This window comes from Oscarella lobularis, chromosome 2, assembly GCF_947507565.1.
Source record: "Oscarella lobularis chromosome 2, ooOscLobu1.1, whole genome shotgun sequence".
NCBI lineage: Eukaryota > Metazoa > Porifera > Homoscleromorpha > Homosclerophorida > Oscarellidae > Oscarella > Oscarella lobularis.
In genome coordinates, this window is record NC_089176.1 from 3,918,756 (window position 1) to 3,940,007 (window position 21,252).

Genomic DNA, 21,252 nt, shown 5'->3' on the forward strand with positions numbered 1-21,252 from the left:
CATAGGCATGCGCACAAATCATTTCTATTCTTTAATTAATCATCTTGACATACGCCATTGGAAAAAAGCCAGTTTTTCCGTTACAACTCCCTTTCCACCAATTAGCGTCACTCTGATCAATGACGATGATTTCGTCACCTTTAAAAAAATATAATTCATCCTCTTCCTCAGGTTGAAAGTCGTAAAGCGCACGTGCAAATTTCTAAACAGCTATACTTATATAATTATTTATTATAGTGCATGTGGCTACTTGCTTCTTTTTCCATATCTCGAAGGTAAATAGTTTGTGTTCGACTGACAGATGATGTTCGATGGTATTCGATCATTTCGTTTAGAGATTTAAATTTAACGACCCAGAGAAAGTATTTTCCCGCGCCGTCGCGCAATACTTTGAAATGCTGCACGCCTCCATGATAACGAACTGACAACGAAAAATCACCTAAATAGAGAAAAATAGATGATTTCCTATACGTGTATACCCCCCCGGCCCTGTTTTACCCGGCGTGCTTTCACTGACCCGCACGAGAAAAGTGCCGTCTATTTTCTGCCTTAGAAGAGTCTCTTCCGCCTTTTCTCGAGTAATTTTACTGAGATACCACCTGTTCACGAAAAAAAAGTCGCGTACCGCTTTAGTACAATAAATACTCGTGTGGTTTCATTTGGATGTACGTTGACGGAACGAAACCGTCTTGACCGTTCAGCTCTGCCTTGAACCAATTTTTGTCGTCTTCCGTGTTCAGTATCTATAGCGCGGGAAACGGTATAAGACGGCCCCTTTTGTTGAGAACCCGGAACGCACCTTTAGAATATCGCCTTTTTTGAATGAGAGCTCATCTTCTTGCGTTGCGTTGAAGTCGTGCTTAGCCACTGCTTCCATACTCAGGCAGTCGTACGCGGTCGTTCTCCTATTTCTATACTACGTATACACGCGTTTGTTTGCATGCTAAGTTGGCCCTGATGTTGCATGACAACGCACCTACACCCGCACGCACGCAAGCGCACAAAACTAATTCCGCTAGCGCTAATTAAATAATTGCAACACGATCCCAAACTTCTGCCTGTATAAATCAAATTAATTAAATAAACCAATATTTGTGTGACGCATGCGTAGGATCTAGCGCGCGCAAAGTCGTCGACACAACGAATCAATTTTTCGCGAGAATCTCGGTCATTTCGCCGCGAAATCTCCGCCGAACGTCGCAACGCGCATCAAAGAAACGACAACCGGTCTAAACTGCAAAGGGATCCCATGCAAACGCGATCAGGACGCATCGTAACGCCGTCCCATTCGGGATCGACGACACCGCGACGGTAAAAACGCTCGTTTCTCATCGAAATAATCGCGAAATCGCCTCCGGGTTCAGTCGCCGCGCGCGAAACGCGGAAGCATCGGCACGCCAACTCGAAAAAACGGTCCGCAACGCCTTCGAACCGTCGCCCGGTAGCCGAACGATCGTCAAATCGGTGCGCCGCACCGTCGCGACGGACGGCGGGCGTCGAATCGAGCGCATCGTGCGCCAAGAGGAACGTGGCGACGAGGGGGGCGTGGCCCAATCGGCGTATTCCCTTCGCGATAGGGCCGCGGGACTTTTCACAGCGGCGCGAAATTTCGCGACTGCGACGGGGGGCGAAGACGAAGATGGAAGTGGAAGCGAGTTGAGCGAAAGCGACGCTGTTTTGATAGCGAAGTCACTTCCGGAATCGCAAATTTCGCGAGTTTTGGATTTTAGTGAGGATGATGAGACGGATAGGGGTGGGGGTGGGGGTGGGGGTGGGAGACGCGCGCTACGGTATCGTGCGACGGCGAGGGATATGTTGCCGGGCGTTCAAGCGCCTGGCGCTCATGCTGAAGTGTTTGTGAGGGAACAGAGAACGATTCGAGTGAAAAATGCCAATAATGAACCGAAGCATTTATACGGTAAGGAAGCTACTTAGATAAATACTTATTTAATTTTATTTTTCTCTTAGGAACTGATGAAACGTCGGGTGGGTTAAATTAAATTGAAAAATTAAAATTTGAAGACTCTTTCTTATATAGATGTTGAAGAGGAAATGACTCAGTTTGCCATTACGCAGAGAAGGAACAATGAAGACGTTCCAGATGGACTTGGAATGTCAATATTTCAAAAATTCACTCTGGCTCTATCGACGCTTTGGAAATTCAATTACAGAGGAATTCTAGATCGGTAAGAAAAAACACAGAAAAAATCGTTTCTAATATTTTTAATTAATTAATAGGGTTATTAGCGGAGGAAGGAACGGCGAACAGGTGGGCGTTCCACGCTTAGAATTTTCGATTCAAAAATTCAATTTTCTCTCCAGGCTTTTCCACTTCTTATACTAGTCATTTTTATTCTACTCCTAGTAGCGTTTTTGAGTAAGGAATAAGTGTAGAGTCTCCAACTTCAAGGACTATTTTTTCTTTTTTTTTGAAAGTTCCATTTCTGCCTGTAATGTCTCAGTCTCCTCCTCCTCCTCCTCCGCCTCTTGCTGTCGTTAATCAGACAAATGCTACTGTGACTCCAGCAGTGCTTCCGTGTGAATCCGTACAAAAGGTCCAGTAGATAGACTCTTTGTTTCTTTTTGTTACTTTTTCCCTTTAGTGTTTTAAGGAGAATTTGTCAGAGGAGTCGGTTAAGCGTTTGATTTTAACGGAGCTTTCTCACTTGGGGCTCCTTGGAGACGATCACAAAGTGAAAAGGAATTGAATTTTATATGAAATCTTGACTTTTTTCTCCTCCCCCTTAGCTTGTTTCTCATCTGTTTTCTCCTCAAGTACGTATATCTTTTGACGTCACAAAGACTGCTAATTTCTTTGTAGAAAAAATTGGACGATGAAGAGTTGAAAAAAGAAATTCGCGCTCTAGTCGCGGAAAATTTTGCGGGACGCCGAAACGACATGGAATCGGAACTAAAGACGGAAATGAAAAAACAATTAGAAAAAGCCACGTCAGATGTAATAAGACATCTCCTTTTGATTAATTAATTAATTAATTAAGTGAGTTTTTTAGCTAAAGGCTCGTCTTCTTGTCGACGTAGATACGGGAAAGGCGAGCGAATTAGAACAAAAACTCACGGAAATCATCGAAAAAGAAAAAGCGGCTATAAAGGAAGATCTTCTCAAAGAGATAGAAGCAAAAGTCGACGTCAGAATGGGTCAATTGGAGAGTGCCGTTAGCAGCGTAGAAAAAAATCAGTTGGAATCGAAAGGAGAGACGGAAAAAGTCAGGCTATTAGTAAAGGAGGAAGTTCAAAGGTAAGAGTTGATGTAGCGTGGTTTGTAGCACTAGGGGGGGGGGGGCCCAATAAACGCATGATATCATCTGTTCGAAAATGTAAGAGTAGCGGTTATCTTTCCAAGTAAACAGCAGGTGGTCTCCCCTTTTTTTTATGCAAACGTAATCAGCTGATAAGTTGAGGGGGCGGACTCGTAATAGGCTTCGTTGTTTGTAGTTTGGGCAACGATTCGCGGAGGATTATAGGGGATTTGGAGGCGAAACAGCGCGGCTACGTCGACGAGAAGCTCGCGCAAGCGGAGACGGGACATAGGAAGCATTTTTCAGTGCGTACACGTCTCCTTTATGGGTTTCTCTTCGAGATAGATACGCGAGCTTAGGACGAGTTGACGCAATTCGAAGAGAAACTCAAATCCGAATGGGAAAAGGTGACCCAAGCGACGACAGAGTCAATAAAAGCGGAAGCAATCGAAGAGGTATGAATAGAGTGACCCGGGGGAAAAGAGGCACGCTTCGTACATAAAAAAGCGTGGAAACGACAATAAGGTCGCGCTAATAGCGTGGAAGCTAAATACATAGTCATTAGTTTTACAATGACCTTTACCTAATCGTTTTTCGCCTTGAGGTGGAAGCGAAATTAGCCTCGAGGCACGACAAAGCCGGCGGCCTCACGAAAAAAGAAGTTCTCGCTTTGATAATTGTGAGAAGAGGATATAGAGGACGCGATCAGTTATTAGATTATTCATAGGACGAAATGAGTAAATGGAAAGAGGAAATGTCCGACGATCTTTCGCAAATGAACGCGGAAAAAGATGCACAGGTAAGAGAGGAGGGGACGCACTTTGTTCTAAAGAGAGGCTGGGCTTTATCTCCTATACTTAGCTTCGTTCTGATATCATGTCTAAAGTGACGTCAATCTCAGGTAAGATCGCGTCCGGTTTGCCTATCGCTTTGGCAACTGGAATTGCCACTCTTGGGAATTCCGTCACGCGAACGCTCGCCCTTCTCACGCCATCGTCCCTTAGTTAATTCATTCGTTTGTTTGATTACGCGTCCTCCGCCCAGTCCACACGCTCCTTCTCTGAATATGCTGATGTGCGCGGTCACATCAATCGCGACGGGGTGGGAAAACGGGGACTCGAAGCCTGCCCTGGCCTGGCCTAAAACCTTTTCCCCCTCTTTCGCTCTTTTTCCCTAATGCACAGGAAGCGACTTGGCGGAATTCAAAGCAGCAGTAAGTGCTCTTTTCACTCTATGACCACCCGCGTGGGACGCACGACTTTCTCCCCCCCAAAGGAAATCGAGAAACTGGTCCGAAACGAAATCGGAACTGCTTTACACCGGTTCCTCGCCGCAGACAAAACGGGCAAAGCCGATTACGCACTCCGCTCAGCAGGTAGGAGAGCGAAATTAGCAATTTTTATTCTATTTGTCGCCCGTCTCGTGTCGCACGCTTACGAGCGCTATATTCGCCCTTCCTTCTATGGGACTATGACCCGGGTTGCGCACAGCTGATGTTATTACAACCGCGTGAGTGTTTTTTCTAAGGCGGGTGTGTGATCAAGCGACGTCACTCCGCTACGTACGACAATGGCGCGAGCTATTTTTCCTTCTATGGCGTGCGCTTGTGGAATATCGTCAATTCCCCGGAAACTGCGATAGAGGTGCGCGTGTCGATTTTTTTCGCGCGAGAGGCGGGGTTTTGATTTTTTTCGTAGCCTGGGGTGTTGCCTGGCCAGTGTTGGCCTTTTGTTGGATCCGAGGGCTTCTTAGTGATCAAGGTGTGTTTGCTTAGAGGAAGAAAGCGTTCGTTTAGATTTAGACAGCATTTTCTAGCTGTTTGCCGCGATTTATGTGACGGAGATTAGCTACGAACACGTGGAGAGAAATCTGACGGAAAACGGCACAATAACGAGTGCTCCAAAGGGCATTTCCGTTCAAGTAGGAATAGAATAAAAATTTCATAGGGGAGGGGGAACGAACGAGTGGCATTAGGGCATGGCTGATGAAACAGATAGCGTAGGAACGCCACTGGGATCGTTTCTATATGACAAAGAGGGCCCCCCTCTTCAGACATTTCCAACTGAGGTGATAAATAATTTTTTTATATGAAATTCTCGACGTTCTCGTATTTTTCTTCTAGGCGGATGTACGGGATCGTCAGCCGTTTCGCTTCGTACAATTCAACGTGGACAGCAATCACGGTCACATGGACTACACGTGCCTCTATCGCATCCGGATTCACGGACGTCGCGCCGACATTTGACTCCAGTACACATCGCGTAGTTTTACTTCATTAACTTTCATGAAATAATACTCTACGTAAGTACACGACTTATATTAGAACGCATTGCGTATATAAAATTTCGTCATCGCGGGGCGGGGAGGGTCATCAATACAGTTTATATCAATCCATCAACACCTTGACGCTTCTCTCTCTACAGTACGTCTTTCTAGAAGAGCTCAAGCCTAGCGAAAAGAACGAATAAGGTAAGTTGGGAGACACGTTAGCGCGCGCTTACCCTCTTGGCAACCCATGAGGGAAACCAGCCCGATTGGCCGCTACTGCACGAACGCCCGCACCACCAGCCGTCGTCTAACTTCAAAGTTACGACTAACATATCCCCCTAAACGAAAATAGTCAAAGTCACGTGGGGGGCCCCCCAAGGGGAGAACGTACTTTGACAATGGGAAGTCCCGTCTTGTCGATCGGCTTGTATTTCTGCACGGCTTTGTACGCTTCGCCTTCTACCTCGTCTCCGTCGTCATTCGCGCTGACAAATATCTTCACTTCGTGTATAAGTCCCAACGTATCGATTCCGCGCATGCTCGACGACGAACCGATGGAACGGCAATCCAGGAGCGATTCCGTCATCGATTTTCGCATCTTTCGCTTCGTTCCCGACGCTCGTCGCGTTCGAAAAACGACTTCGCTCGTCGGCGTGTGATTCAGCACCAATTCGGAGCTGAACGACTTCAATTTCGTCGGGAAATCGTCGTCGAAGGGCCGATCGAGACCTTGAAATATATCCATGATGTCCGACTTGAGAACTTGGGAGGGCGACTTTTTAACATCCGGGATCTCTTTTGGCGCGGCACTTTTGACGAGATCCGGGATATCAACTTCTGCTCTCCTGACGACGACCGGCGTTGACACGTGACTTCGCGGCTCCGAATTGTCGTCGGAGCTCGGCGTCATTTGATAGTCGGACATTGTGACGACCTCTTCATTGATGACGCACGAGTGACGACGCGATTGCTTGAGACCGGAACGACTTCGTCGCGTGTAGTTCGCCTGCGACGAGACGAGACACTCCGTGCTCACGTAGGAACGCTTCAGAACTAGAGAAATGCAAACGTTAGAGATCACACTTATATGTAAGGGAAAAGCCATAGAGGAAAATTGGTAAGGTACACTTAGGGCCCACAGGTATGGAAGAACTCGTTCGTGCACTACTAGTACAGACTAGAATACGGCTAGTTTGATAATAGGATACGTAGTAGTTCTAATAGCTAAGCCAAGCTCCCGTCCCACAGGAATGAATGGACTGAAACTAAAGCCAGTGAGGTGCAATAGAAAAACTAAGCTTTGCACCCACAAGTGCCTCTTTTAGCTGAAACCGGACAACGATTTCCCTCAATAAGGTAAGCGCTTATCTATTTGGAGCCTAGAATAAATCCAGATCCGATAAACTAAATAAGCGCTCTCCCACAGGTAGGGGGTCGTTTCTCTGTCTAATCAATCGCGTGCGGCTCGTTTTTCGTTTCTCCTACCTTTATTTTTGGGCTTCGGCGGGCCGCTGAGGCTCATTCGTCGCACGGCTCGTAGTGACATGCGCCTTTTCATGTCGTCCGGGTCGATAGTGACGTCTAGAGAGAAAGAGAAACCCCGTCAGTTCGCAAACAACTTCGCACGCGAACGCGCGACAAACAGACGCGAAAGAGCTAACTAAAACAAGAAACAGCGGAATAGCTGGACAGCTGCTCACGCTTCCGAGAGCTTGGGAACGTCATGCAAATGCGCGACTTACATTTGCATGGAACAAAGCCGATTTCGCCGACCGCGTTTCGCGCTCGCCAAAACCCGTTCGGGCAATCGACGACGTTGACGACGTAGAGCGTTTCGCCGTCCTTGAACGTCAACTGGTCCTTTTCTAGAGGAAAAAAGAGAATTCGGACCTCGCGCGCGTTCGTCGCGCGCTCGCTCACCTTCGACACTCGTCGTAGCGTCGGGAACGTGATCGCACGTTGCAACGACAGCCGAGAGGTAATTCTAAGGACAATAGATGAGCGGGGGGCCCTCTAGACGTATCGTAATGCGCGCTCTACCTCTGCAGCCTCATCGCCATCCGATCCATCATCATCTGGTTCCGATCGGAAGATTAGACACGTCCGAATACAAATACTTCCCCCCTACCTCGTAAAAGCGACGCGCGACTCGCCGCTTTCTTCCATTCGGTCGCATTGAAATCGGCGGCTGACGGAGAGAGAAACGTGCGAAGGAGATCGCTCTGCGTGACGTCACCGTCGCTGGAGAGCAAGTCGCGCAGGTAAACTTGCAGTAGAGGCAGTCGCTTCTCAGCCACCCCACGAGTGTTTGTTCTACCGATCAGTTTTCGACCTACGGTACAACAAAGGGGGACATTTAGATACGGGGTTCGAGCGCAGGGGGCCACGTTCGTCGAAAAGAATTCGGTTTAGTCTGCGCGAATAGTGTGTATCTGACCGCAGCGCCTGGAAACGATGGCGAAATCGACCGGAGGTGGAACGTGGGCACGCGATTGTTTGTGTACGTTTTCGCGTGTAACGGCTACGTCACACGTAAGCCATGGGGTCCTCTCTCGCGGCCTTGCCGCGAAGCCATGCAACGATTCCCCAAACATAACATAATAGGCGGGATCCGGGTGAAAGGGGCACACAAGCGGGGTGTGAATAGTAGAATGTCTATTCATTAGCGCGAGCGAAAATCGAAGGGGTTTAGGATCTTTTTTTTCCCGGGGACCCCAAAGGGAGCGAGTTTCCGTTGTGACAATACTGAGGGGGGCCGGGAACGGAGCGCAGGCGGGGAGCGGAAACGCGGCCCATCAAAAAGCGACGTGAAAGTTGATCTTCCTTTTACGTCGAACGCGCCCCCCTCCCGTTCGCCTCCTCCACGTCAGCCGGAACGATTTTCGCGCTCCCCAAATCGTTCGACTGCTTCATCGCGTCCGCGTAAACACGCGATTCACAAAACACGCGAATAATCGCGTCCTTTGCGGCGCTTCTATGTAAACTTATACAAAGAGAGGTGTGGCCCATCTCGCGGCCCATCCCCCGCGCCTTCGTCGCACCGCATCTTTTGCGTACAATGCGCCCCGCGATTCCACTCCTACTCGTACTCTTACCTGGAAAGATAGGCAGTGTGTGGTCCTTGAATCGATCGGCGAGTCGACAGTGAAAGACGAAAAACTCGTCGAAACTGCGTCGAATTGTCGCCGATTTGCCGTCGCTCCATAGAACGTCGATGAGATAGACGTAGTGCTTCTTGGGATGATGACGCTTCTGGTACGATTTGATGCTCGTCGTTACGATGCGCGTGTTCGTCATTTTTCCTTCCCGCGATCTCTTTTCCGATCTCTGGTTGCGATCTCAATCGATGCAGGTTGCAGACTGGTGTTGCGACGCCCTCGTCTGCATCTGATATCGCGGGAGCTTCTGATTCGGTTACGTCATGCGTGACGTCTGTTATTGTTGCGTTCCCGGATAAACGGCGCCTCTAATAGTCGCGGCGGTAATTATTTTTAACCATGCCCCCAGAGGAGGATCCTAAGTGCATTTGTACAAATCATCAGCTGGGCGCTTGAAAAGGAAAACGTAGACCGGCCCCCCGGAACACTCCTAACGACTTTCTCGTATAATTAGAATTGTGTTGCACATTCAAGGATGCGAGGATGCGTCCCACGCAATTGGACTGTCTGCCTAATTTCCGCGACAATGTGGCGCGCGAAAATGCGGTTCGCCCCCGAAGATTCATCGATTGTCTCCTGGTCCCTCCTGTCCATTTCCGGATTCCCGTTGGGTGGCACACTTCGGCTAGTGAGCTTGTTTATTCGAGCGGCTTCTTGTGTTCGGTGAAACTCTTCACGCCAAAACGATACCATAAGCGGCGACATTTACCAGGAGTTGATCTAACACAAGACGACGATGATGAGGTATTCAATAAACTGGCTCATCGTGAACCGATACAGATTTGCTCAATGGGCGCGCGATTTCGGTGAGTTGTAGCAGTATAGGGCTATTGTAATCACGATTCTTCCGGATCGTCTACCGAGAATGCCTTCCGCTCTACCGAGAACTGGGCTCTAAAATCAACAAACGGTGGCGAAAGATAAACAAGCGCGGTTCAACCCTCACACTGTTGCATAAGAATAATCGTGGGGCGTCAGTTCGCTCTCGCTTCCAGCGGTTTACAGCACGAAGGAAGTGCTTACCTAATTAACTGACGACGACGATGACGGTCGCGTCGTGCATCCCCACAGGTTTTCCTTCTGAGTCATTTCCGAAATATCGCCGCAAACACGTGGGCTGACACATCGCGACGTACGCATTTTTTTTGCCTCTCCGGACCTACCCAAGAGGCACATCTGTCTAAATCTTTTTGGAACAACCTCGAGGCGTATACGTTACGTAAGTCTAGGACACCTTTAGTCTAGTGCGACGTCGTCTTTAGAGTCTGATGTGATGGAGCCAATGAAAGACATTCTACTCTGTATCTATTACGTTACCTAAATCGCACAAAAAATGCTGTAGGCTATTTCCAGCATCATAGTTTAGGACACACGTGCGTCGGTGTGTTGAGGCCTATTCAAGATATATAATCAAGTAAGTCGCTGGCAGGAATAACGTTCCAAACGCCGTCTGCCGTTCTTTAGTCTCTTTAGTCTAGGTCAGGCTACGTGTCTACCGCTCCGGGTAGCGGCAAGCATGAAAGGACACGGAGGCATTTTTTGTCTACCTTGGAACCGCCGAATCTGTATAAGTCGCCGCTTCTTTTCCGTCAATGGTGACCATGCATGAACCCGAATGAGGTATGTGACGTCGACGTGCGCTAATCGTCCTTTGATTAGTAGTTTCCTTTTCTGATTTCCTGCAAAGGAGACCCAGTGGGAAAAAATGTCCTATGAAGAGTGGAGAACTGTAGTGCAGCCTAAAATCGCTCGTATTATGAACGCTTTCGCCTTCTCCCCTGCCCTAGAGCTGCAGCTCCAGGCAAGAAATCTTGTAGACGCAAACGATCTTGAAGACATCAAGAGCAAACCAACCGACTACGAACGAAAATCAAAACTAATTTGGACGTATCTTGCAACGCGTGGACCGGGCTCCTTAGAGAAGTTCTGCGACTCGCTCGCCCAAGTGCGAGCCGATTCTAGTGTTGTGGAAGACGTGAGGCAAGCTCTCGCTCAGTATCAACGCAGTCTACTACCCGCTCCAAGGCGTCCTTCGAGTTTGAGGCGAGTCACGCCTCCTGTTGTTTACTCCTCCCCAATCAGACAGGCGGAGGATGATGAAGAAGGTAGAAATTATTTTTAGACAATAAAATCAATGCCGTTAATATTTGAATTTGTCAATTACTCTAATTGTAATCGGATAATTGCCCGGCATTGAAAGAGCTCGTTTGGGTTCTCGACCTTCGTCCTTTCAATTTACAGATAATGCAATGTTTCTAGATACCACTGAACCCGACTCATTAACATTGCACCCAGGAATCAAACCAGATGCAGTGTGGGAGAAAAATGCCGAAATGGTTGTGTACAGAGGTCGTCGCTTTCGTGTCTGCAGCGAATCCGGCGTTTTGTCGTCGCACTTCTTTAGGCTCCTCCAAGATAGGTGCTCGGCTATAGCCGGTTATCGGTCGCAAAGGTGGAGGCACGGGATGTATATGATAACCGCTAGTGGTCTTCATATGGCTGAGTGTCTTATTGAATTAGCCAGTGAAGAAACGGCAATTGATGTTGTCGTTAGATGTGCTAGAGGAGGAGAAGTGGCGGCGAAGCAGATTCTGGAGGACGTGAAGAGAATGATTGAGGCTGTCGGGAGAGAAGCATTGCCTGTCAATTCGCTAGAATGGTGCTATCTGGACAGCAATGATTTGTCGAAGCACGTGATAAAACCTGCTATTTACGAAAAGGCGGACGTAAAGAGTTGCGAGGTAAATGAACTGGTTACAGCCAGGGAGCCAAAGGGAGGGAAGTTTCCGAGGATAAAGGTCAAAGATCTGCATTTGTCTGTGGCTCGCGAAGACGTCCTATCGTCGGCCGATTTTCCAAGTCCTGAAGAAAGTGTAAGCCGGCGTTTGATTATTGCCGTTGCTTCAGCTGCGCGTTCGGTGTGGGAAGAGATCTGCTGTGAATTGCTCGGGGTAGAATGCGTGCAGGACATCAAACGAGGCAATCATAGTAGCAAGGTCAGTCTTACAATTGTGCTGGACCAATGGACGAAAAAGGTGCAAGAGGAGCCAACAGTTGGAAAACTAATTCGGGTTTGTGAAAATTCGTCCGTAGCAGAAAGATTTATCAGGGAAAAGTACAAGAAGTGCTCTGTCGAGTAATAGCCGAGTCTCGGGTATTTTTTCTGACTGTGCTTTAGATCTAAAATTGGCGGATGGCACGCTCACGTGACAGCTGTGTGTCTGCGCGCAGAACAGTGAGACACCACGCCGGATTCGGGTCGAAACTCTAGAGGATGACTACGAGAGAGCAGAAACTCGTCTTTCTTTTGGCTTCCAACGTTGTCGCAAAGCGCCTGCCTCTACAAACGAACGCATTTGTGGAAACGTTGCGACGACGGGGCGTTCCTGCGTTGGAGTTGGAAGAAAGGGCGTCTGAGGGCGATGAGATCGAGACAAGACTGCGCGAGACAACGAAGATGCTAAAAGCACTTCACGCGTCGCTTTCGGCGACAAACGATAAGCGGAAAGACCTTTTTGCCATATTTTGTTCGACTCTTCAAGCGCATAATCCTCGCGTTTGGCAAGAATGTATGTGTTCTTTGACCAGTAAGTGATTCAGTCAAAGTGCTGTACATGTGTATTATGTCTGCTTTTTGAGAAGAGCTGACTAATGAAGAATTGGAGTCAGTTTGTGTAACTGAAGAAGTATCTCATCCTTTCCGCAGTAAGAAAGCATTGTCTTGATTTTATGCGCATATGTACGGGTTTTTTGCAGCGTTTCTGCGCGATGGGGAAATAAAAACAGTCCTTCAAGCTATTCTTAGAGCCCAAAAAGACGTCACACAACTACAAAAGTTGCGAAGATGTGTAAACTTGTCTAGGCGCAGTTATGTGCCAGTTGCAGGCAAGACAGATGTATTCTATTATGGGCTGAGCTTATTTCTGATGCAGGATGTTTGGACTGCAAACCCTTGCTTTGGAGTATATTGAACAATCGAAAAGATGTCGCACATCTACGGAATCTCGCTCCAACCATGCAAAAATTCATGCACTCAAGTCAGCAACGCTCATGAAATAGGACTTCTATATGATGACGCTCAATTTAGGCAACCAATCAGCGTTTGACCGACGTCTCTATGAATTTTGCTGTGAAGAAATCGGCCAGTATTGGCTTCCACTTGGACTGCGTCTTGGTTTGTCAAGGGACGAGCTCAGGGCTATTGGAGACGAGTTCAATAGCTATGGTGACAACTACAAGGCGCTAGCAGTCATGCGAGGATACATAACGAGCAATGATGAAGCGGTGTTTGACAAAATTCGCGTCATTCTTGAAGAAATAAAACAAAGCAGCGATACTTGTGCGAGGGAGACAAACCAGCAAATCATTCGTTCAAGTATGAAGTTATTTTAATTGAATTTATGATATTTTTTGTTTTTAGATGTGCCAAGGACCAATAAGCGCTTTTATGGTCGTCTTTCAGAAATGAAAGAAATGGAACGCTTTTTCTGGGGCTCCAGAGCCAGAGAGAGTCATGTGACTCCCATCTCTCACAAGTTACAGGTACACTAGTTCTTTTAGGCGGGATGGAGTTTACTAGAATGTGTGAAAGCAGTTTATCTGTGGAGTTGGAGGAGTGGGCAAAACAAGTCTTGCTCTTCAATACATTGCACGCCACGAAAGAGCATATCCACATGGCGTGGTTTGCATTGATTCCCAGTCAGTGATAACCATAGAAGCTTCTTTGCAAGAATATGTGAGAGCAAATCGAAAGTATAAAGTGGGGTGCAAATGACGCGTTGTTTTTCTTAGTTTGTACGGGCAACCAAAAGGGGTGACGGAAACTTTGAAGAAGTAAAAGAAGAAAAAAGTCTTCAACGACTATTTGCATACTTCTATGAACACGTCAAGCAAAACCGCAGGGTCTTGATTTTGTTTGACAATGCTGACGATCTTGAATTAATTGCAAAGTATCTTCCACATCCGTCCACTTCTTGCCATGTTTTGATAACGACTCGAACAACGCAATCTTGTGAACTATTCAGAGAAGACAATTCCAACGTTCTCGTACTTGAGACGCTCGAAGAATCAATCGCTATCTCTGCACTCATCGGTTTGGCTGGCAAAGAAAAAGAGACGCTGTCTCCTAGCGAACTCAAAGCCGCTCGAAAGATCGCAGTTGAGGCTCCTATTGAAGGACTACCCATTGCTCTTCGTCACGCTGGTGCATATCTATTGCGTCATGAGGGCGTCACCTTTGAAGCTTACTGGGAAAAACTCGTTCAAGAGAAACGTCAGCTTGAAGCAGCGTCGTTGGATTTGGATAAATTTCTTCGTTATTTTCGACTTTCACATCTGGAAGAGGATTTGCATCGAGTTGGCATCAAAATTCCAAATGATTTACTTCGTTTCAAGATCGACGATATTAAAGACATTTATGACAGACAATCGCTGGCCAATGCTGTGAAAAAACTTCATACGACACGTCACGCGTTTCTAACGTGGGAAATGGATATATCGGACATTGAAGAGAAGTATCCAGTAGCGTTTTCAATTCTACTATGCTGTTCCGTTATGATGTCAAAATCGATTTCACAAGAAGTGATTTCGAAGTTTCTTTCTCTAGTTCATGGCAATTTCGAGTCTCTGCGACTCGTTGAAGGATTGGTATCGTTGAAGAAGTACACACTTTTGAACAGAGACGAATTCAATGACGGTTGTGTGTACTACAGTATGCACCACCTTATTCATCAGAGCATCTTTGAACGACTAAGACGGAACAAAGAGTTGCTGGAATCTGTGCTGGATGATACAGCACACGCTCTTGTGGACGTGATAAAAAATACTGAAGGAGAGGTATCAAGTGCTACATCTCTTCATTATTATTCAGTTGCGAAGAACATGGTTGTTCTGGGAAGGCTTGGATCTCTTGACATCGCCCATATTAGAAATGCCGCGACGTGTTGCTATCGTTGTGGCCAATTTAACGCTTTTGAAGAGTTGGCTCTGATAATGATTTCCAGTGTGACGAACAGGCCAGATTTTTCAGAGCGCAAAAAAATTAAAATTCTTCGTCCATGTATGTTGTTTCTACCGCATTTTTTTATTTGTAACCTGTTAGCTTTAGATCATTTGAAGCTGAGCAATCTAGCTTCTTTACGAGGAGACGCCTTTGAGGCAGAGGAGCATTACGAAAAGGCGTTCATAGGCAGAAAATTTCTTACTAATGACGACGACGACGACTATGACGACGATGACGACGACGACTATGGCACAGACGTTGACGACGTCAAGGGTGAGTTACTAGCATTGAATATTACTTTCAACACTTTAGTTTTGTTAGATTTTCTTTTTGCACTAATGTGTGGAGGCCGTCTGGAAAAAGAAGCTGAATTGAATTATTTGGTCAGTAGGTTGGAAAAAATAGTACAAGTCGACGAGACTCATTTGCAGAATCTTAGATGGGGTATGTTCGCCGCTGTACTATTAATTTGCTACGCTGTCTTTGTCCATAGCGTATACGCAATTGGGGGCCGTTCTACTGAAAAGCGGTCAGCGGAAAAAATACGAAGATCACGTCAAGTTTCTTCTGTCTCTGTCGTCTTCGCGTAGCGATCCTGCAAAAGCCGTGACAGGTACATGTATAAGTAGACGAGTCTGCATTAGTTGACATGGTTTTTTTCTTTTATTTTCTGCAATTGATTTAGGACTTGTTTGTCTTGGTTTCTGCAAATATAGAGAGGGAATGTTTGACGAAGCCATTGAGTACTTTAGCCAAGTTATCAACGCCTCAAACTCATTTTTTCTTTTTCCTTATGAAGTTGAAGAGAGTACATTTGAACAGTGGTTTTTAGTTGCATTAATTTATACTTTTTGTGCAGTACGGGTGCATCTTTTTACTTGCTGCGCCCGTTCAGGAAATTTTGAGCTTGGGCACCAAGTTTTGAAGGAAGGTTTGCCTATTGTTCAAGCTCATTGTGATTCTGAAGATCTTTTATCAGTTGCTTGTAAATCATACATACATACATACATACATACATACATACATACATATACATATTTATATACAGGATTTGTATGTAGATAATGCAGCATATGGTTATAGCCTTTGTTTGTTGAAGAAATTTACCGAGGCTGTCAGTCATCTTCGATATTGCCTCGCTGTTTGTCCTCGGTCAAAAGAAAGCGAAACAGTGCTTTTGCGGAGTAATTGCGATAGGGACGTGATTTGAAGTGTAAATTTGTGTTTGTTTAAGTTGTTTCGTACCTTGGTACTTCACTAGTGGCAGTTGAAAAGTTGGATGAAACAATTCAAATTCTGAACGAGTTTGATGGTCTGTTCAAAAAGCACATGAACGATCCTATTTGGCTCTGTAGCCCAGGTACAGTACTATAATTACGCGTGTCAGCAATGGTTTTTGCATTGTTTACAGATTTTGATTTGTTGCCAAAGCTGTATATTGCCACGGAGAAATGGGATGGTGCTATATGCCTACTAGACGGCTTCCTGGATTTTTATAAAACACAGGAATTGCCCTTGAGTTATAATAGTCTTAAAGGTACAAATTGGATTGCTTTTTGTAATAAATTAATTTTCTGGTTTTGTACAGCGACTGGGCTACTCGCTCGGTGCCTGCTAAACAATGGTCTCGCTAACGAAGCATACACAGTGGCAAGCAAGGCGATTAGTGAGTATGAGTCTTTTTCAGACTACGGACTACTGGAAGCGAGTATGCATTCAGTATAGTACGACAATTTGAATTAAATCAAACTCTTTTCATCTACAGTAGGGTCGATACTGTGCGATGCTGCTGACGACCTTTCCTCACTAGCAGCAAGCGGTTCAAGTTGGTGGCACAACTGAGCGTATCTCAAGTAAAACGAAAACAGTAAGTTTTTGTTAAAGAATTAGGGATAACTTTTAAGTTGGAAAACCTCTCTTGGCTGACGCACCTAGGTTCTCGCAAACTTCTTCAGCTCTGTGAAACGCTATGATCAAGAGACGCCAGTAAAATAATACTTTTACACGAAACAGCAGTTAGCCAGCACCCACATACATACATAAAGCAAGCGCAAAACGTTTGTACGCAATGCAGACACATGTCTTTTTCTCAGTGTCTATTAGTGTTGAAGACAAGCGAGAGTAGCAGAAGGACAGTGATGACCATCCAATTCATGTCCCAACGAAATCCAGCAGACGTTTTTGGAACTCGGCGGCGTCACAGTCGTCGGCAAATACGTCGATCGAACGAGATTGTACTGACCGTCGATTCCCAAAACGACGACAAATTCATACGTTGTCGTCTGCGGACAACCGGGCTCTTGGTAAGTGGCCGTCAACGTGATGTGCCCACCACGAACAATCTTTCTTGCAGCTCGTTTCACCTCAATCAACGTCACATTACGAACGGTTTGATTCAATTTCATTCCAGGACAAAAACGCTTCAATTTCGTATGCTCCAAATCGAGCTGCTTCGATAACGTCATCAGCAATCAATGCTCACTTTCCTTTTCTGATTTCCTGCAAAGGAGAGTGGGGCAAAATGTCCTCTGAAGAATGGAGAACTGTAGTGCAGTCTATCGCTCGTATTATGAACGCTTTCGCTTTGTCCCCTGCCCTAGAGCTGCAGCTCCAGGCAAGAAATCTCGTAGACGCAAACGATCTTGAAGACATCGGTGTGGGAAGAGATCTGCATGCTGTGAATTGCTCGGGGTAGAATGTATGCAGGACATCAAACGAGGCAATCACAGTAGCAAGGTCAGTCTTACAATTGTGCTGGACCAATGGACGAAAAAGGTGCAAGAGGATAATTCGGGTTTGTGAAAATTCGTCAAGAAAGATTTATTAGGGAAAAGTACAAGAAGTGCTCTGTTGAGTAATAGCCGAGTCTCGGGTATTTTTTCTGACTGTGCTTTAGATCTAAAATTGGCGGATGGCACGCTCACGTGACAGCTGTGTGTCTGCGCGCAGAACAGTGAGACACCACGCCGGATTCGGGTCGAAACTCTAGAGGATGACTACGAGAGAGCAGAAACTCGTTTTTCTTTTGGCTTCGGACGTTGTCGCAAAGCGCCTGCCTTTAAAAACGAACGCATTTGTGGAAACGTTGCGACGACGGGGCGTTCGTGCGTTGGAGTTGGAAGAAAGGGCGTCTGAGGGCGATGAGATCGAGACAAGACTGCGCGAGACAACGAAGATGCTAAAAGCACTTCACGTGTCGCTTTCGGCGACAAACGATAAGCGGAAAGACCTTTTTGCCATATTTCGTTCGACTCTTCAAGCGCATAATCCTCGCGTTTGGCAAGAATGTATGCGTTCTTGGACCAGTAAGTGATTCAGTCAAAGTGCTGTACATATGTACTATGTCTGCTTTTTGAGAAGAGCTGACTAATGAAGAATTGGAGTCAGTTTGTGTAACTAAAGAAGTATCTCATCCTTTCCGTGGTAAGAAGGCATTGTCTTTGATTTTATGCGCATATGTACGGTTTTTTTGCAGCGTTTCTGCGCGGTGGGGACCAAAGAGACGAAAACGAAATAAAAACAGTCCTTCGAGCTATTCTTAGAGCCCAAAAAGACGTCACACAACTACAAAAGTTGCGAAGATGTGTGAACTTGTCTAGGCACACAGCTGCAGGCAAGACAGATGTATTCTATATGGGCTGAGCTTATTTCTGATGCAGGATGTTTGGACTGCAAACCCTTGCTTTGGAGTATATTGAACAGTCGAAAAGATGTTGCACAACTACGAAAGTTGCGAAGATGTGTGAACTTGTCTAGGCGCAGTTATGTGCCAGCTGCAGGCAAGACAGATGTATGCTATATAGGGTGAGCTTAAAAGATTTCTGATGCAGGATGTTTGGACTGCAAACCTTTGCTTTTGGAGAATCTTGAACAATCGAAAAGATGTTGCACATCTACGGAATCTTGCTCCAACCAAGCAAAAATTCAAATTCATGCACTCAAGTCAGTGACACTCATGAAATAGGACTTCTATATGATGACGCTCAATTTAGGCAACCAATCAGCGTTTGACCGACGTCTCTATGAATTTTGCTGCGAAGAAATCGGCCAGTATTGGCTTCCACTTGGACTGCGTCTTGGTTTGTCGAGGGACGAGCTCAGGGCTATTGGAGACGAGTTCAATAGCTATGGTGACAACTACAAGGCGCTAGCGGTCATGCGAGGATACACAACGAGCAATGACGAAGCGGCGTTTGACAATATTCGCGTCATTCTTGAAGAAATAAAACAAAGCAGCGATGCTTGTGCCAGGGAGACAAACCAGCAAATCATTCGTTCAAGTATGAAGTTATTTTGGTAATTGAGTTTATGATATTTTTTGTTTTTAGATGTGCCAAGGACAGATAAACGCTTTTATGGTCGTCTTTCAGGATTGAAAGGAATGGAACGCTTTTTCTGGGGCTCCAAAGCCAAAGAGAGTCACGTGACTCCCATCTCTTACAAGTTACAGGTACAATAGTTCTCTTAGGTTAGGCGGGATGGAATTTACTAGAATGTTTGAAAGCAGTTTATCTGTGGAGTTGGAGGAGTGGGCAAAACAAGTCTTGCTCTTCAATACGCTGCACGCCACGAGAGAGCATATCCGCGCGGCGTGGTTTGCATTGATTCCCAGTCAATAATAACCATAGAAGCTTCTTTGCAAAAATATGTGAGCAATCCGAAGTATATAAAGTGGGGTGCAAATGACGCGTTGTCTTTCTTAGTTTGTATGGGCAACCGAAAGGGGCGACGGAAACTTTAAAGAAGTAAAAGAAGAAAAAAATCTTCAACAACTATTTGCTTACTTCTATAAAAGCGTCAAGCGAAACGGTAGGGTCTTGATTTTGTTTGACAATGCTGACGAGCTTGAAGCAATTGCAAAGTATCTTCCACATCCGTCCACGTCTTGCCACGTTTTGATCACAACTCGAACAACGCAATCTTGTGAACTATTCAGGGAAGAAAATACCAACGTTCTCATACTTGAGACGCTTGAAGAATCGATCGCTATCTCTGCACTCATCGGTTTGGCTGGCAAAGAAAAAGAGACGCTGTCTCCTAGTGAACTCGAAGCAGCTCGAAAGATCGCAGTTGAGGCTCCTATTGAAGGACTACCCATCGCTCTTCGTCACGCTGGTGCATATCTGTTGCGTCATGAGGGCGTCACTTTTGAAGCTTACTGGGGAAAACTGGTTCAAGAGAAACGTCAGCTTGAAGCAGCGTCGTTGGATTTGGATAAATTTCTTCGTTATTTTCGACTTTCACATCTGGAAGAGGATTTGCGTCGAGTTGGCATCAAAATTCCAAGTGATTTACTTCGTTTCAAGATCGACGATATTGATATCAGCTCATTTGACAGACAATCGCTGGTCAATGCTGTGAAAAAACTTCATACGACACGCCACGCGTTTTTAACGTGGGAAATGGATATATCGGACATTGAGGAGAAGTTTCCAGTAGCGTTTTCAATTCTACAATGCTGTTCCGTTATGATGTCAAAATCAATTTCACAAGAAGTGATTTCGAGGTTTCTTTCTCAAGCTCATGGCAATTTCGAGTCTCTGCGACTCGTTGAAGGATTGGTATCGTTGAAGAAGTACACACTTTTGAACAGAGACGAATTCAATGACGGTTGTGTGTACTACAGTATGCACCACCTTATCCATCAGAGCATTTTTGAACGACTGAGGCAGAACAAAGAGACGCTTGAATTTGTGCTGGATGCTACAGCAGACGCTCTTGTGGACGTGATAAATACTGAAGGAGACTTATCAAGTGCTACAGCTCTTCATTATTATTCAGTTGCGAAGAACATGGTTGTTCTGGGAAGGCTTGGATCTCTTGACATCGCCCATATTAGAAATGCCGCGAGGTGTTGCTATCGTTGTAGCCAATATAATGCTTTTGAAGAGTTGGCTCTGATGATGATTTCCACTGTGACAAACAGGCCAGATTTTTCAGAGCGCAAAAAAATTAAAATTCTTCGTCCATGTATGTTGTTTCTACCGCATTTTTTATTTGTAATCTGTTAGCTTTAGATCATATGAAGCTGAGCAATGTAGCTTCTTTACGAGGAGATGCCTTTGAGGCAGAGGAGCATTACGAAAAGGCTTTCATAGACAGAAAATTTCTTACTAATGACGACGACGATAACACAGACGACGACGACGACTATGACGATATCGACTTCGAGGGTGAGTCGCTAGCATTGAATATTACTTTCAATACTTTAGTTTTGTTAGATTTTCTTTTTTCACTAATACGTGGAGGCCGTCAGCGAAAAGAAGCTGACTTGAATTATTTGGTCAGTAGGTTGGAAAAAATGGTACAAGTCGACGAGACTCATTTGCAGCATCTTAGACAGGGTATGTTCGCCGCTGTACTATTAATTTACTACGCTGTCTTTGTCCATAGCGTATGTGCAATTGGGGGGCCTTCTACAGCAAAGCGGTCAGCGGAAAAAATACGAAGATCACGTCAAGTTTCTTCTGTCTCTGTCGTCTTCGCGTAGCGATCCTGCAAAAGCCGTGACAGGTACGTGTAGAAGTAGACGAGTCTGCATTAGTTGACATGGCTTTTTTCTTTTATT

At 45.8% G+C, this 21,252-nt stretch overlaps 5 protein-coding genes across 14 annotated transcripts in view; 3 read left to right on the forward strand and 2 right to left on the reverse strand.

Annotated features, from left to right (window-relative positions):
- LOC136183439 (growth factor receptor-bound protein 2-like) lies at window positions 1-1,791 on the reverse strand. The gene is given in 5 exon segments (XM_065970084.1): window positions 1-210; window positions 251-439; window positions 499-599; window positions 646-743; window positions 800-1,791. Coding segments are annotated over 5 exon segments (645 nt in total). The 5' UTR covers window positions 878-1,791; the 3' UTR covers window positions 1-31.
- Window positions 1,782-5,582, forward strand: LOC136183434 (klaroid protein-like). Its single transcript, XM_065970079.1, has 22 exons — window positions 1,782-1,918; window positions 1,969-1,986; window positions 2,039-2,186; window positions 2,239-2,269; window positions 2,323-2,377; window positions 2,437-2,555; window positions 2,604-2,693; window positions 2,749-2,775; window positions 2,822-2,956; window positions 3,012-3,256; window positions 3,454-3,562; window positions 3,617-3,712; window positions 3,862-3,936; window positions 3,985-4,056; window positions 4,119-4,158; window positions 4,442-4,470; window positions 4,533-4,632; window positions 4,785-4,900; window positions 4,955-5,017; window positions 5,073-5,177; window positions 5,232-5,324; window positions 5,380-5,582. Exons 1-22 carry the CDS (start codon window positions 1,813-1,815, stop codon window positions 5,500-5,502), a joined length of 1,995 nt encoding a protein of 664 aa, XP_065826151.1. The 5' UTR covers window positions 1,782-1,812; the 3' UTR covers window positions 5,503-5,582.
- LOC136183436 (SH3 and PX domain-containing protein 2A-like) lies at window positions 5,520-8,938 on the reverse strand. The gene is made up of 9 exons (XM_065970081.1): window positions 8,621-8,938; window positions 7,654-7,857; window positions 7,566-7,600; window positions 7,446-7,509; window positions 7,268-7,390; window positions 7,011-7,106; window positions 5,917-6,578; window positions 5,759-5,863; window positions 5,520-5,705 (listed from the first exon to the last, which is right to left on the reverse strand). The coding sequence occupies exons 1-9, from the start codon at window positions 8,820-8,822 to the stop codon at window positions 5,700-5,702; spliced, it is 1,497 nt and encodes a 498-aa protein (XP_065826153.1). The 5' UTR covers window positions 8,823-8,938; the 3' UTR covers window positions 5,520-5,699.
- Window positions 8,336-17,720, forward strand: LOC136183431 (uncharacterized). 8 transcript variants are annotated; one of them, XM_065970071.1, is made up of 25 exons: window positions 8,336-10,097; window positions 10,157-10,303; window positions 10,371-10,788; window positions 10,943-11,819; window positions 11,862-12,270; window positions 12,326-12,388; window positions 12,440-12,568; window positions 12,616-12,720; window positions 12,771-13,058; window positions 13,104-13,225; window positions 13,278-13,418; window positions 13,475-14,741; window positions 14,790-14,957; window positions 15,006-15,128; window positions 15,178-15,297; window positions 15,370-15,492; window positions 15,544-15,669; window positions 15,746-15,868; window positions 15,919-16,044; window positions 16,096-16,221; window positions 16,273-16,392; window positions 16,450-16,551; window positions 16,620-16,987; window positions 17,038-17,533; window positions 17,581-17,720. In XM_065970071.1, the coding sequence occupies exons 5-22, from the start codon at window positions 11,958-11,960 to the stop codon at window positions 16,524-16,526; spliced, it is 3,660 nt and encodes a 1,219-aa protein (XP_065826143.1). In that variant the 5' UTR covers window positions 8,336-10,097; window positions 10,157-10,303; window positions 10,371-10,788; window positions 10,943-11,819; window positions 11,862-11,957; the 3' UTR covers window positions 16,527-16,551; window positions 16,620-16,987; window positions 17,038-17,533; window positions 17,581-17,720. The 8 variants fall into 8 exon arrangements, with proteins under 8 accessions (XP_065826143.1, XP_065826142.1, XP_065826147.1 ...); XM_065970070.1 differs by having other exon boundaries at window positions 10,943-11,814; XM_065970075.1 differs by having other exon boundaries at window positions 10,371-10,412; window positions 10,471-10,788; window positions 10,943-12,270.
- LOC136183430 (uncharacterized) overlaps window positions 17,666-21,252 on the forward strand; it is a 10,710-nt gene continuing 7,123 nt past the window's right edge. The window contains exons 1-9 of one of the 3 annotated variants that reach the window (XR_010669171.1): window positions 18,344-18,463; window positions 18,515-18,626; window positions 18,677-18,964; window positions 19,013-19,134; window positions 19,189-19,332; window positions 19,388-20,654; window positions 20,702-20,857; window positions 20,906-21,028; window positions 21,078-21,197. Coding sequence is in view for 1 of the 3 variants with exons in the window: in XM_065970067.1 (XP_065826139.1) it covers window positions 17,677-17,989; window positions 18,045-18,107; window positions 18,160-18,297; window positions 18,344-18,463 (634 nt within the window). In the remaining 2 variants the exon portion in view is untranslated. Of the gene's footprint in view, window positions 17,990-18,044; window positions 18,108-18,159; window positions 18,298-18,343; window positions 18,464-18,514; window positions 18,627-18,676; window positions 18,965-19,012; window positions 19,135-19,188; window positions 19,333-19,387; window positions 20,655-20,701; window positions 20,858-20,905; window positions 21,029-21,077; window positions 21,198-21,252 lie in introns of those variants that run through there. The other 2 variants (XR_010669172.1, XM_065970067.1) reach the window with 2 other exon arrangements.

What these genes read in the sequence shown, in the direction of transcription:
- LOC136183434 (XM_065970079.1), top strand. Translation starts at nt 1,813, where the DNA reads ATGTTGCCGGGCGTTCAAGCGCCTGGCGCTCATGCTGAAGTGTTTGTG. An exon ending in TTACGCACTCCGCTCAGCAG is followed by an intron (nt 4,633 to 4,784) that starts GTAGGAGAGCGA and finishes GTTTTTTCTAAG; the next exon opens with GCGGGTGTGTGATCAAGCGA. An exon ending in TTCAGACATTTCCAACTGAG is followed by an intron (nt 5,325 to 5,379) that starts GTGATAAATAAT and finishes TTTTTCTTCTAG; the next exon opens with GCGGATGTACGGGATCGTCA.
- LOC136183436 (XM_065970081.1), bottom strand. Translation starts at nt 8,822, where the DNA reads ATGACGAACACGCGCATCGTAACGACGAGCATCAAATCGTACCAGAAG. An exon ending in CGCTACGACGAGTGTCGAAG is followed by an intron (nt 7,391 to 7,445) that starts GTGAGCGAGCGC and finishes TTTTTCCTCTAG; the next exon opens with AAAAGGACCAGTTGACGTTC. An exon ending in CGGGACTTCCCATTGTCAAA is followed by an intron (nt 5,864 to 5,916) that starts GTACGTTCTCCC and finishes ATTTTCGTTTAG; the next exon opens with GGGGATATGTTAGTCGTAAC.
- LOC136183431 (XM_065970072.1), top strand. Translation starts at nt 11,958, where the DNA reads ATGACTACGAGAGAGCAGAAACTCGTCTTTCTTTTGGCTTCCAACGTT. An exon ending in CAGTTATGTGCCAGTTGCAG is followed by an intron (nt 12,569 to 12,615) that starts GCAAGACAGATG and finishes TTTCTGATGCAG; the next exon opens with GATGTTTGGACTGCAAACCC. An exon ending in TATTTGGCTCTGTAGCCCAG is followed by an intron (nt 16,045 to 16,095) that starts GTACAGTACTAT and finishes CATTGTTTACAG; the next exon opens with ATTTTGATTTGTTGCCAAAG.